This window comes from Haplochromis burtoni, unplaced genomic scaffold (assembly GCF_018398535.1).
Source record: "Haplochromis burtoni strain Fernald_Lab_line unplaced genomic scaffold, NCSU_Asbu1 Contig_829, whole genome shotgun sequence".
Classification (NCBI taxonomy): Eukaryota; Metazoa; Chordata; class Actinopteri; order Cichliformes; family Cichlidae; genus Haplochromis; species Haplochromis burtoni.
Window position 1 is genome coordinate 127,911 of NW_024583190.1, and position 13,974 is coordinate 141,884.

General features: G+C 39.2%; 1 protein-coding gene and 1 long non-coding RNA gene across 2 annotated transcripts; both read right to left on the minus strand.

The window, feature by feature from the left end:
* Positions 1 to 1,555: 1,555 nt before the first annotated feature.
* On the minus strand, positions 1,556 to 8,752 carry LOC121812785. Its single transcript, XM_042215813.1, has 3 exons — positions 8,620 to 8,752; positions 6,914 to 7,252; positions 1,556 to 3,124 (listed from the first exon to the last, which is right to left on the minus strand). The coding sequence occupies exons 1-3, from the start codon at positions 8,690 to 8,692 to the stop codon at positions 2,886 to 2,888; spliced, it is 651 nt and encodes a 216-aa protein (XP_042071747.1). The 5' UTR covers positions 8,693 to 8,752; the 3' UTR covers positions 1,556 to 2,885.
* A 1,503-nt stretch (positions 8,753 to 10,255) lies between these two features.
* Positions 10,256 to 13,383, minus strand: LOC106632529. Its single transcript, XR_001335888.2, has 6 exons — positions 13,223 to 13,383; positions 12,718 to 12,980; positions 12,398 to 12,638; positions 12,168 to 12,326; positions 11,990 to 12,080; positions 10,256 to 11,015 (listed from the first exon to the last, which is right to left on the minus strand). It is a non-coding gene; the product is annotated as an Fc receptor-like protein 5 (long non-coding RNA).
* Between the last annotated feature and the right edge of the window lie 591 nt (positions 13,384 to 13,974).

The window sequence follows — 13,974 nt, forward strand, 5'->3', positions numbered from 1 at the left end:
GTTGGCTAAGGACAGGTGAAGAAAGGAAGGTGAACTTGGCCTTGACTGACTTCCCACGCGGCCCACGAGACAAAGAGCTCTGACTTGTGTCTTGTTTTTGCCGTGCAGTTGGTGGTCTTGTGTTCCAGTGGGGTTTTGTACTTTAACCCTTTAAAACCGATCGGAGCGGGCACGCTCTGTTTTGCATTACTAATATTCCAAAAACACGCTTTGCCGATCCAATCAGCTGTTTGTAACACTTCCTACGTTGGAATAGACGTCAGCGCGAACTTTCACATGTCCGCCATACCTGCCCGAAAACCGGAAGTGACGTCATTTTCGCAGAAATGTAGTTTTTTACCATCAGGGCCTCATGAGCCTATACTGGTGTTTTTAAAAGTTATCTTTGACTTTATGACTTTCTGTGTCGTTTCTGGGATGCTTAGGACTCATATTGCACTGCTGGAAATAGTTTATTTTGATGCACATGCTGCTTTTTTGCAAATTTGCACTATAATATTTATTTTTGTTTTTCCTGCAGTATATAAAAATTGGTGTATTTCAAAAATAAAACTATGAAGACACTCAAAATAAATTTCCTGTGGTGGGAAACTATTTTGTGCAACTTTTTTGTATTTACAGTTTTGAGGGATAAGCCTCTTAAATTTCTCTAACTAGAAATATATGTAAAAAAAAAAACGATTTTCAATTTTTTTGTAGTTTATTGCACTTTTTTGCAATTTATGTAATTACTATGCACTTAATGCATACATATTATTAAAATTTGGGTTATAATGGTTGTATTGATGTATAGCAACTTGAAATGCTCCCAAAAATGGCTCACAGCATGTAAAAATATAATATAAGGTCTGACGGACTTGGTTCTATGGTAGGTCTTAAAGGGTTAATAAACCCAACAATGTGATTTCCTGAGGTCAGATGGCCCAGGAGGTTAGTGGGCATTAGGGCGTCTGGGAAGGGACTCAGAATGGAAATAGATAGCAGAAGTCTGTTACGCATTGTCTGTGAAGGTTCTCAGTCATCCAGGTCATCGTAGTCAAAAGAGCTTGCAAAGAAAAGCGTCTGGACTTCTTTAAGTTGCTTGAAGACGTTTCACGTCTCATCCGAGAAGCTTCTTCAGTTCTAAGGTCAAATGGTGGAGAGTCCCAGATTTGAACCTACACATCATTTTAACAACTGTGGTCCGTGTGTTGGGACAAAGCTTGGCCCCCAGATCTGTGTGTACACTGTCACACACACTTTCTATGTTTTCTAATGTCTATGTACCTTGCACTGGCCTTCACACTTGCATCCTCTTACTGAGCCCTCTTGTGACAATTTTACATCTAATTTACATTCAAGTTTGCAAGTTTAAATCAAATCCTTCTTCCTGTAAATGCAACAACATTTTGCAGCCAATCAGGAAACAGCAACTTAGCTTGTAGCTAAAACAGGGAATACCAACTAAAAACAAAATCCACGAACAAAGAATTTGTAACAGTCTCTGTTTATAAGACTGTGACTGGCTCACTGATGGCTAATAATTTCTTTCTTTTTTTTTTTTTTTTTTTTTTAATAAATTGCTGGTTGTTTTCCAGTGTGATGTTTTCCGTATACATATATCTATTTTTAAGTGAACACAATATTTTAACATATAGATATTTAGAAGTAATCTTTGAAAATTGCATGAAGTTCTCACTAACAGTGAATACTGTTAGTGAGTATTTTAACATGCTGCCGATAAAAGACTCAATGAAAATCTGTCCCATCCAGGCAGTTTTAAACCAAAACTCTAGACCTGGTCAGGAACAAGTTATATTAAGTGTTCAGCGTAACTTACAATGGTGATTTATCCAGGTAAACAGAGATATACGTTGTACCTTGCTAAGCCATTGATCTGAGTTCATTGTACACCCCTCCGCTCTAATTACACTCCCTGCAATTAAAAAACGAAACACTCAAAATAGCAAAAAATCTTCTTGATAGTTTGTGTTTTTATTTATTACATGTCAGCAAGACTCCAGTCCAGCTCGAGCTTGTACTAACAGAATATGCATAGTTAAGATCAATTAAAAGGTGACAAAGTAATGCTTAAAAATGTCATTATAAAAAGAACATTAAACATGACAAGTACACTCGAAACTTTACATGTTGCTGAAAAATAAAGTGATTAGATATATACATATATATATTACACTGTGATTAATGATGTGTCCGTGCTAATGATTTTGAAAACATACAAAAATACAAAATATTTGCATAGAAAAATAACACAGATTAAGGCTTCACAGGCTTAAACATACAGCACTGGTCCTTTTTACTCTTGATATCAGCAACATGTCCTCTGATAATGAACCTGTGCTGACCTTTATTTCACTAAAATAAACTTATTTTGGTAGTGATTGATTAATAAAATGTGGTATGTAGGTTTAAACACTTTAGAAGAAGTAAACCACTGCCCCGTGCAGACGAGCTACAACAGTGACCCCGTGCAGACGAGCTACAACAGTGACCTCTGTAATAAACTGAGAGGTAGCAGCTTTGACAGCAGACTTTGAAGCTTTAGCCTTTTTGGCAGAACTGGACTGATGTCAGGGAAGGGGGCAGGCTGACTGGCTGTAGAGGTAATAAAAGTGAAGATCTTCAAATACTTAATAATGTGCGTAACAACCTGTATAATTTACAGGTCACGACCCATAACGACAGTTTGCCCACACTACTACCTTTCCTAACCTGACAAGAGAATCTGATTTGTGAGAGTAACCTGTGCAGATATTTATTATTGTGGTTAAACTGAGCATTTTGAACCATCATAAATGGACAAAAACAAGATTAATGCAGCATGGATCTCTAGTAGTCTTACAAAGATGTTTTCATTGCTGTGCAACAGCAGGACCCACAGTCATTCAGGAGGAAAGAGGTAAGGATTCAGATCTGCTATTTAGTGCTTTTTTAGGACTTTTCATACATTTTTTTAGTCTTTTGTAGATAATTACACCAGCAGGTATAGCAAAAATAAAAAAAGTGATCGGCACACCAGTTATCAGTGAAAGATACCAATTACTCTTTCCTCCATCCTTCTCTACTCTGACCTTCTCTTCTCGAACCTTTTCTCCTCCATTCTCGGTGTCTTCGTCCGTGAAACCTGCAGAGCAGAAAGAGTGTGCAGACAAAGTTAGCAGACACTCTAAAATATATCTTCAGGTCATTCAGAGGCTCTGGCAGCACATGGGTTAGCCTCCCTTTATTCATACTAACTCTGAGTACAGCCAACCTCACTCCTACTGAAAAAGCTATGATATATTTTGGTCATTGCTGGATAATGTGCTTTGGTAATTTTGAAATAGTTTTTGAAACAACATGCTTTCATTAAAAGATTAATTACTTTGGGATTCTCCTTCTTCTAATAAACCAGAACCATCCTAGGAGGAAAAGATTTTGGTAGATCCAAAATTAACTTGATCTTTTAATTTGTTTTCATTTTTGTTGGAAGCCTAACATGTAGAATAATCTGAAAATCTGATAAGAAATAAATGAATGTGCAGCTGCACCAGTAATAACTGCTGAACAACACAGGAGCGTGATCACAACGTCTTTTAGAATAAGAGCAACACAAAAACTATACAAACTCACAGTTAATTAAGCTGTGTTAAAAATCACGTGACCACAGAGAGGAAGACCAGGGCTTAATCGCCAAATACTGAATTTTGGGAATGTGTGGGTTAGAAAAAAAAGAAAAAAGAAAAATATGATACCAAAAACTGCCAAGGACGTCATTTTGCCTCTACAGGTGTGAATGTAAAACCACTAATAATTACTGCCGGGCTGGCAATGGGATGTTGAGCCAGGGGAGAGTGTGAGAACTGTGTGAGAACCGAACAGGTTGCTGGCTGTGCTGCACAGCAGGGGAACAGACAGACCAGCACGTGGAGAACTAATCTGAGAAAATACAGAATGAAATCCAGAGCAGAGCATCGAAACAGCTTTCAGACCTGAGCAGGAGAGCTGAGGAGGTGAACAGTGTGGACTGCTCTACGTTACTATTATCACTTAGAATGTGTTTCTAATGTTTTTTTAAGCCACCTGTGACGTCACAGCCCCCAAAACAACCCTTAAATACTCATTTGTCCAATCTTACTTAAAATTGGATAAAAATTAACTATTGACCTTATTTAAGAAATAACATCTTTGCCATTACTTCTGTTACTGCTGTACTGCTATTAGGGCTGGGCTATATCACGGTAATACCGGTGTAATGTTGGGCAACGATAGGAAAATGACATATCGTGACAGAATATGGGTAAAACGCGCATGCGCAGTGCCTTTGTTTACATACGCACATGGCGGCGACGCAGAATGAGAAGAGCGAAAGTGGATCGTTAAATGAAACGGATGAACCAGAATTGTTTTGTAAAAATGCTGCAACTTCAGTGGTGTGGAACTGGTTTAGCTTTCATCCGTCAGATACACAACAAAGCACTATTTTTGGTAGAGCATGCTAGTGGGCCGTCATTATTACCGTATTTTTTGGAAAATACGGCACACTTAAAATCAATCCCTTGATTTTTCTGAAAATCGACAGCGCCCCTTATAATCCCGTGTGCCTTATGTGTGAATTCTGGTTGTGTTTACTGACCTCGAAGCGATTTTATGTGGTACACAGTTATCGAAAATCTGTCAAATGTTTAGCACGACTTTGCTAAACTATGAAGCTGCACCGCTTGATGGATTGTCGGAGCATTACGGCTTTCGTAGGCAGGAGCCTCGCGGAGTGATACAAACTGTGCTTCAACATAATATTAGCGTATTGTGTGTGTATAACCTCTTTTTAAGTTTTGTGGATATTATACATGTTTATGCTGAGGATATGTCGGCTAATTTCCACTGGAAATGTCTTTTGGTTAAACTGTCAGCAAGGATTTTGCATTTGCACTGTTTAATTTTTATATAACTTTAATGCACATAAAAAAAACAGCTGCTTGTTTAAGTGAAAATACATTGATGTTTTTCTTTTTGCACTAATAAAGTTGTGGAGTTGTAAAGTGTTTTGTCTAGTGTCAATTATATCGTCAGTTATATCGTTATCGCAAATTTTTAAATGTATATCGTGATAAATATTTTTGGTCATATCGCCCTGCTCTAGCTGCTATCATTTGCCACCAGGAGGGGTCATGTTATTATCTGCCCTCTCTTGTAGACTGTCTGATCTCACCACAGCATCAATGATGGAATGTGCACAGGAACTGTAAAGGCTCTTTTAAAATGTATTCTGTTAACGTCTAATCTGGCCTTGCTGGTCTTGAGTGTAATCTTCATTTGCACCTTGTTGTAAACACTTCTATTTCCAACATAAAGGCTTGCCTTCATTGCAGAACTTGACATTGAGATTGCTGTCTCTCCTTGAGAGTCGTGCCAAGGCTTTTTTTTTTCTTTTTTAAAAACAATTGAAATAATTCTGTCATCATCTACTTTAGTCGTGCCTCAAGACACTTCACCCGTTGCCTACTGGTGGTGGTCAGAGGGCCCGGTGGCGCCAGTGTCCGGCAGCCTCACTTCTGTCAGTGCGCCCCAGGGCAGCTGTGGCTACAATGTAGCTTCCCATCACTAGTGTTTAAATGTGTGTGTGAACGGGTGCATGACTGGATGTGTAAAACACTTTGGGGTTCTTAGGGACTAGTAAAGCGCTATACAAATACAGGCCGTTTACCATTTACCATAGTTGTTTTCTGTGGTCTTTCAGGCCTTTTGGTGTTGCTGAACTGGTCAGTATAGGGCTGCGCGATATGACAATATATATCGGATGATGAAATTAAAATGTCTATCGCCTCATATCATAAGCTATCTCTTGTTTCGTGGTGTCGCATAATATTGTTTACGGCAATATTTTTCATTGTTTCAATGGTCACCGTGTGGATGCAGGCACAGAGAATACCAGCATGGCCAGTTAAGATGAGGCAGAACCAGGTAGCTCCAAACAGAAGGACCAGTCAAAACAAATGGAGGACCTTATTCCTAAAGGCAAGAGGCTACCTCTGTAGCATGGACATGGTTTGGTTATGCAACATCTGACAGAAAACTGTACTATGAAATCTATACTAAATTTTACCGCAAAACGGTCCCCCCCACAAACTCAAAGACAACAAACCTCTTCAATCACCAGAATCACATGAAAGAGTACGGAGAGAGTTTACGCATGAGAAGCAAAAAAGAGCCGTCAAGTGCTCAAAATAAACCTTAGACTCAAACGTTAGAACAGGCTTTTCCCCGCAGCACGCCGTGTAATAAATACAAAGAAAATGGCGGCCGTTACAACTTATGTCTAAAAATGTATCGTTTCATGCATCGGTCAAAACACTCGACTCCAGGTACACAACGCCCAGCTGTGTTCAATGAACTTTCAGAAAAAGCACTATTTTGTGATATATATCGTTATTGGGATGAGAACTGTTTGTATTGAGATGAGACGTTGGTCACATCTCACAGCCCGAGGTCAGTACATTCATTCTTTGTAACAATGCAACAGATTTTCATTTATGTCACTCCTAAAGTTTATGCTCTCTCTCTCCGATTGGTTTACGTGAACTTTTAAGCCCAGTTATTGGCTCCCTCACATCTTTGTAGCATCTTTCGGGCTTCCTATTTAAGGTCAAAGTGAAAAACTATAAAATACACATCGAACACTTTGAATCAAGTTTAGGAATCATGTATAAATAACAGCACTTTCTGAATATTTAAAGCTGAAGTTAAATGCAAAGTGTTGGTGTACAGATAAAAAAAGAGAAAAAAAAATCTGATGAAACTTTAGATCCCCATCATGCAAAAACAAACAATGGAAGTGGGAAATAACTTAATAGCACCAACCACAACAATAACATCACATCTGCAAAATGTAAAACTTCCTATGGAAGAAACTGTAACACTTCCACAAACTCACCTGAGGATTTGACTGTGAGCTTGATGGAGTGCTTGAACTCACTTTGGACGCCCTTACTTCTTCTGGTTGTAACGCGACACTCATATGTTCCTGCATCCCTGATGCTGGCATTCCTTAGAATCACTGAACAGTCTCCATCTTTCATTGATGGATCTCTCAGCTCCACTCGGCCTTTAAAGAACGAGTGCTGGTAGTTTTCATATAGACGCTGGTTTCTGTAGAAGTATACATAGCCATCGGACTTAAGCTCAGGTTTGCTCCACTCCAACAGGGTGATCTCCACATCTCCACATCCCTGACACTGAAGAATGGCATCTGCTCCAGGACTCGCAGTTACCTCTGAGTGATATAAACACAAAATTCACTGTTTACTATGAGTAACAAACGGAGAATACAGATGAAAAAAAAATAACCATACAAGTAAAATTAGTATTGTAATTATTATTATTTATTTTCCGGCTCCTTCTTTTTAAAATGACCTTCAACGAAGGTTGAAGGTTGTGTATCCTTTATTTATCCATCCAGGTAAAAAGTCTCCCTGTGATTACATATGCATTTCAAGAGAGATGTGTTTGAGAGGGCAGCAGAAACTGCAACAAAAACATTTCTATCAAGATATTTGACGTGTCAAATAAGACTGTATCTACTCTCTGAGTCATAAAGGCTCTTGCAAATCAGGTAATTTCTATATTTTATGTATAACAAGACTGCTGGCTGTTTTGAGCAGCAGGGGAGCTGTAGCTAAACTGAACTGAGTCCAGAGTGAAATCCGACAGTCTTCAGGCCTGAGGAGCGGAGCTGGGCAGTGCGGACACTGAGAGGACAATGAGAGGCTGTGGGCTTGGTGATCAGAAGCAGAAGTGGACGTGATGATAAACTTTGATTACTCGGATTTTTACAGTAAAAGATGTATAATCTGTTTCTTATATTTTTGTAGCCAGTGTAACAGGGTCATGAATCACATATTGTTATTACACAAAATGTATTGTAAACCCCAAACTGTTCCTGGTATAGCTGACTTTTAGGACCTGCAAGCCTGTAGTTATCTTCATTATTAGTTAGAGCCCCTCTTCATCCTTTTCCTCTTCTTTGGTGCAACCCTATAAATTTGGGGTACCCCTACGGCCTCTCCCCTTTTCTATAATTCCCCTGTAGAGGAGGTCTATGTCATTTCTTTTCCGAGATTAATTATATCTTTATCCACTCTGATGTTTCTGATCGTGTGTGTGTTAATGCTAGCATGAGCAGATAATTCCTGGTAGCTTTGAAGGTGTAGTGGGTTGAGCTAACTCTCATCCCAAGTGTTTGTATTGGGTGTAGGAGCTGGAGCGGGCAAGTTGTTTCCGTGGAAGTCTTTCTTTTTGCCTTTCATTGTCAGGCACAGTGCAGGAACACACGGTTACATCAGCTGAGCAGTCTGTTTTAAAATGTAAGCAATAAGCTGTTGCTAACGCGGGCTTGGTGGGGCTTCTTCGACTTTCCAAGTTTGAGAGTTCATTAAAGATGATTAATCCGACTTATGATTTTATCTGGAGTTTGCCCAACACTGTCGGAGAAACCCTGCAGTCATAAATGTTAAATGTAGACAGGGCTGAGATATCGGCTGGGTTTAAAGGCACCGTTATGGCGTAGAGAGAAAGTTAGATACGTGAAATATGAGACCTGTAAGGATCCTTTAAAACAACCCATCCCCTGCTGTAACTCACCTTGATCCAGAGGAGCCGCAAAGGGCACAAAATAAAAGAAAAAAAGTGCAATGTTAGCAACAACAATCCTCATAGCAAAGAGGCGGAAGCGGAGCTCGATGACGGCGTAGGCGTGGCTGTGAGGTTGGAAGGACCCCAAAAAGACAATAAACTACATTTCCTACTACAAGTCCACGTTTAAAATGGCATTTATCAATTTACAAAACTAAATTAAATCAAAAACTTAAGAAAAAAATGGCACCACTTTAGCGGGAGGCAATTCACACTGCATACGACCGATCCCACGCAAAAAAAGTTGATAAATTGTTCGGAAAATCACACACAACTTATCAGGCGGTCCGAACCTAGACCCGGAAGCTGTCCCATAAGGACCCAGCTACAAAAACAAAAACAAAAACAAACAAACAATAAAACAAAAAGTAGTATGATTTAAACATTGCGTTTCTTTCATTTAAACAAGCTATCTTCTTTACGGTAGCTGTTTAATTGCAGATGCCAGCTGGATGTGAGTTCAGGAGTTAAGCTATCCCACGTGATACCTAGCGCTTCTGTCATTTTTCTGGCACTGATCCAATACTAAATAAATACAGGGCCATTATTTCCAGTAACAATAGTGACACACACAGTTTGAACCTTTACATGCAGCTTATGTAGGGGTCAACAAAGCAATAACTACGGTAATGTTATTAAATAAAATAGACTGGGCAGTGAAGGTCTGACGCTTTTGTTGTTGTTGTTGATTTTCAAATAAAATAATTAAACATGTTTAAGTGGGTTGAATGAATTATTTGAATGTCTAAACTGATAGTAGTCATATCAGTAATATATTAACATGATGCTGAAAATCCAACATGACTGAAACATTACTTTCATCAGTGACCACGTGCACTACCTGGTTATTCTGTCCTTCTCTGAAAAGGATTGTGACAGTGACCACTGTGCTCAGGATCTGAGTTTGTCTCGGGATTTCTTTCCTCCTCTCTTTGTTTCTTTTGCTGCCTGTTTTGGGACAACGGTTTTTTTTTTTCTTCGACTTTTATGTCTTCAAATAAGCTAGTAATGTCACAGACGAGAATTTTACAGCAGTGCATCTGAATTACAGGGGCAGCATTCATACCAGCATGATATCAATATTTGGATTGGCCAGAGGATCCCTAGTAAACACTGCAACTCCAGAGTGCAGACAGATGAGAGTTGGAGGCAAGTTGCAGTTGCAGTACACATGCAAAGATACAAACAACTGCATCAGAGAAAGCTGAGAAAAGACAGAGGTGAAAAATAATGAAGAAAAGGTATTCTGCAAAAAGGAAAGTGAAAAGCAAAAATAGAGGATTTCATGGGTAAATGATGACACCGCAGATGCAACTGCCTGGTGTCCAAGCAGATACAACTATTTCAAAGCAATTTTAATACCCGACACGGTTTCCCAGGTCTGACCTCCACACGCAACAGTGAAACAGTTTTCTCAGTAATGGAAATACTAAAAATTAAATATTGTTTCAAGCTCAACAATAACCACCTTCACATGTGTATGAGAATGGTCCTGACTCCATGCAAGCACAGGTTTAAAATGCTGGCAGAACAAGCTGGTGTTTAATTCTCTGTCCGATGAATAAAAAATAGGGGGAGTTGAATAAAAGAGGGGAAGAAAGTGAGCCTGTAAAACTCTAAAACAAATTATCAAGATGTGTTGAGATGTATTATCTGTAAAATTGTTCAGTCAAGATGTGAAACAGAAAAGGGGGAAATGGGAGCTTCTCCTCATTTTATTTTTTTTCTTGACTTGTGCTTCAAGAAATTTCTTCTAAGTGGAACTGTTTGAATTTTACCCTTGATGTGTTTTGGCTATTGCCTTTAACTATAAACCAAAAGGCAACTTTAACAAATCTTATTGAAATATTGTAATAAGTTTTTAGAATAAGGACATCGACCAATGTGGAAAAATATCACATTTATTAAACAAGATTTATAAAGTCTTTAATGTTGAACATTTTTAAGGGAAATCTGTACAGTAAAGCAACCACAATTAGAAATAAAAAAACAGTTAGAATGAAATACATTGTTGATTAATATCATGTGTACAAACAACCCTGTACATGATTGTCTTTTCTCAGTTAGTTTGTATATTGTGTTTTGTATATCAGTCTTAGGTAAATGTGGGAAAGGAGGGTCTAGTCTGGGACTCTTACTGGACGCGTTGATGAGGATTCCGACCCTGACCATGGCATAATTTCCAACACCCTGAGCCTCTATGATCAAGAGGGAGGATGAGAATTAGTAAGTGTCAGGGGGGTGGGGGGGGTGGGGGTCTGTGAAGGTTCTCAGTCATCCAGGTCATCGTAGAAGAAGTCCAGACGTTTTTCTTTCCAAGCTCCTTTGACAATTGGCCCATAATTCTGCAGTGGAAGAAAAAAATAGTACATGGAGTTCAGTTGTTGTTTTTTTACATATAAGAATCTGAAAAATGTTTCTGCATTTGTATTCAGACCACCTGAGTCAATAATTTGTAGGCAGCATTTTGCAAGGTCAAGACGTTAAATCTGACCAGAGAACCTTTTTTGACATGTTTGCTGTCTCCACTATGTGGCTTGTCAAAAGCTGCAAATAGGAAATATCGATTTCAGTTTGTAGAATATTCAAATGTGCACTCATATAAGCAACGTGTGTGGTGTGTGGACTTGTGTGCATGCACGTCTTAAATGTCCTGCAGTGAGACGTCAGCCGTGTTGGTTAAAGCCGTTTTACCAGAAAACAGGAAACTGGGCTACAGACCTGTTAGTTTCTTTTACTGTCAGGCTGAGAAAAAAAAACAGTAAAGAATAAAAAGAACACCCACTGCTAACTGTCATTTAAAAAAGCCAAATACAGGAACAAAAGTGTATAGATTTTTGACTAAATGGTAAAAATCACTGTAGATGCTGACAACAAGTTTCTTTGTGTCATCAGATAAAGGGGCTTTGGCTCTGCAAGTTACTGGAGTCCATTCATGAGCTGAAAGTGTGGCTCCAGACAGAGCTACACTATTTGTGAAGTGAAACCCTTAAAATAAAAAAAACAAAACAAAAACAAATAAATACTGTTATTTTATTGAGCAAATATCTGTTGCTGTTTTTTTTATTGACAGCAAAGCAAGGAAATGTGTGGGAAGAAAAATGCAACATCTGCACCAGTGAAGAACTTCTTCTGAACTTAGCATAAGACATTTGACTGAAGAGTAGGAAACAGTGCATACTGCTTTTAAATCACTTGGCAGTGCTGATAAAACAAACAAAATGTTTGCATTAGTAAACAGTGTATTGCAGATTTCTTTCATTGGTTAACCACGGTGATGTGACATCCACCTTCTGACTGAATGAACAGGAACTCTTACTGTGCAACTCAGAAGTGATGCTCAGTGGTCACCTCCACAATGTTATCAAAGTCCTCAGTCTGTCTCTGCTCAGCTTGGGTCGGCAGGGATGCTAGCATAGACAGGAGGTAAGATGAGACATTTTTAATAGAAACAAAAGAAACTGATGAAAAAAATCAGAGGAGACTCGGAGTGTTACCTTTGGCTCTGTGTCGATATAAAGACACCATGAGCAGAGTGGAGATGAAGTATGGACAAATTACCACCAGGTGAGAGACAACGCTGAACACAAGGTTGAGGGAGGTGGGGTCAGGAGGTGGTGCTGAGGATGGGTGTAGGATTGTGTTTGCAGGCCTATCTGCAGAGAGAATCCCACCTGTTCAGGTGAATTTGTAGGTGAAATGGTAAAATGTGAGTGAAGCTCCTCACCTGTGACAGTGATCCAGCTGGATGGAGACTCTCCATGACCGCTGATGTCACACTTGTAGAGGCCTTCATCAGACCTGGAAACATGCTGGATGGTCATGTGACCTGTGACCTCGTTGCCGATAAGGGAGCCATCTTTATAGAAAGCAGCCGGGAGGCTGAAGGAATTCTTTTCTTCGCAGAGCAGAGTGACGTCATCTCCCTCCATCACAGGGAGGACAGGACTCTGCAGGATCACTGATCCGTCTCAACACAGAGACAAACTACAGCATTTCATCCATTTACACACAGCTTCATCAACACTAACTCCACACACTCAGCTTACCAGTGACTGTCAGGTTAACCATGTTACTGATGGGACCCTCTCTGGACTCACACCAGTAAACTCCACTGTCCCACGGGAGGACACTGCTAATGTTACAGGAAGAATCAGCTGCTGCTCCCCACTCCTCACACTCAGCTCTGATTTCTCTGCTTGTGTTTCTCCTCAGAGTCCATCCAGCAGAGCTGTCGTCCTCCTCACAGCTCAGAGACACATAGTCTCCGTCAAACATCTGAGAGCTGCTGGGACTCACAGTCAGAAGAGCTGTGATGAAAATCTATATTAGTATATTTATATTATATTTTTCATAAACACTTAGGGCTGAAATAACATTCCTGGTGATCATCATTAACTATGTCAAACAACAGCATCTTCATCGTGATCAAACTTTAACAGAACTTTTGGGTTGAAAATATTCATTCATATTCACGAGAGTCAATAAATTTTAATCTTTAAAATGTGTCGTTTATTTCTGGTTTAAAATAGGACAAGAGAAGGTTACCGACCTTGGTTTGTGGTGTAGCTCAGCAGTGAGATCAGAACTAAAGAGAAATGAAACAGAGGTTGGTTTAGAGGTTTTACACAGTTTGATCGAGCTACAGACTCATGCAGAATAAGCAGAATAAGCAGGAAGTGATTCTCTCTTTGTTGTCTTCTACGCAAACTCGATATTTATGTGGAGAAACAAAAGAAGTGGCATCTTTAGGCCTTTTCAAAGATGAAACCCATTACAGTATACTTACAAAGCAGAAGAAATGATTTCTCCATTCTGTCTTTTGTTGATGCTGAATTAATTCTTCTTGCATCAGTTCACTCACATAACACATGAACCTCCTCCTCCTTCCTCTGTTACAGGGTGTTAGTTTGTGGTTTCCCCCCTCATCATTATTATGAGAAAAGATTCTTTGGTTTCAATACATGAGGAAATACACTTTTAATATGAGGCAGTGGTCAAAAAGATGAAAAAAGGAGAGAAAAATACACAGAAATGTTCAACAAAGCAAACCTTTGAGGAGAGAAAGACATCTACTCCAAATTTTACAACCAACGACACTTTAGAAAGCACTGCAGCACTCAAGATGCAGGCTTGTGGGGGACAGAAACGAGGTAGGAACAGGCAGCAGAAGCAGATTTAAGATGAAAAATGAATTTAGTGCTGATGTTTGGGGAGCTGCATTTGCCATCATCAGTTAATATTACATATTTAAATAAATTATATCAAAACTATAGCAGTAATAACAGTTTGGAATTCTTCAGC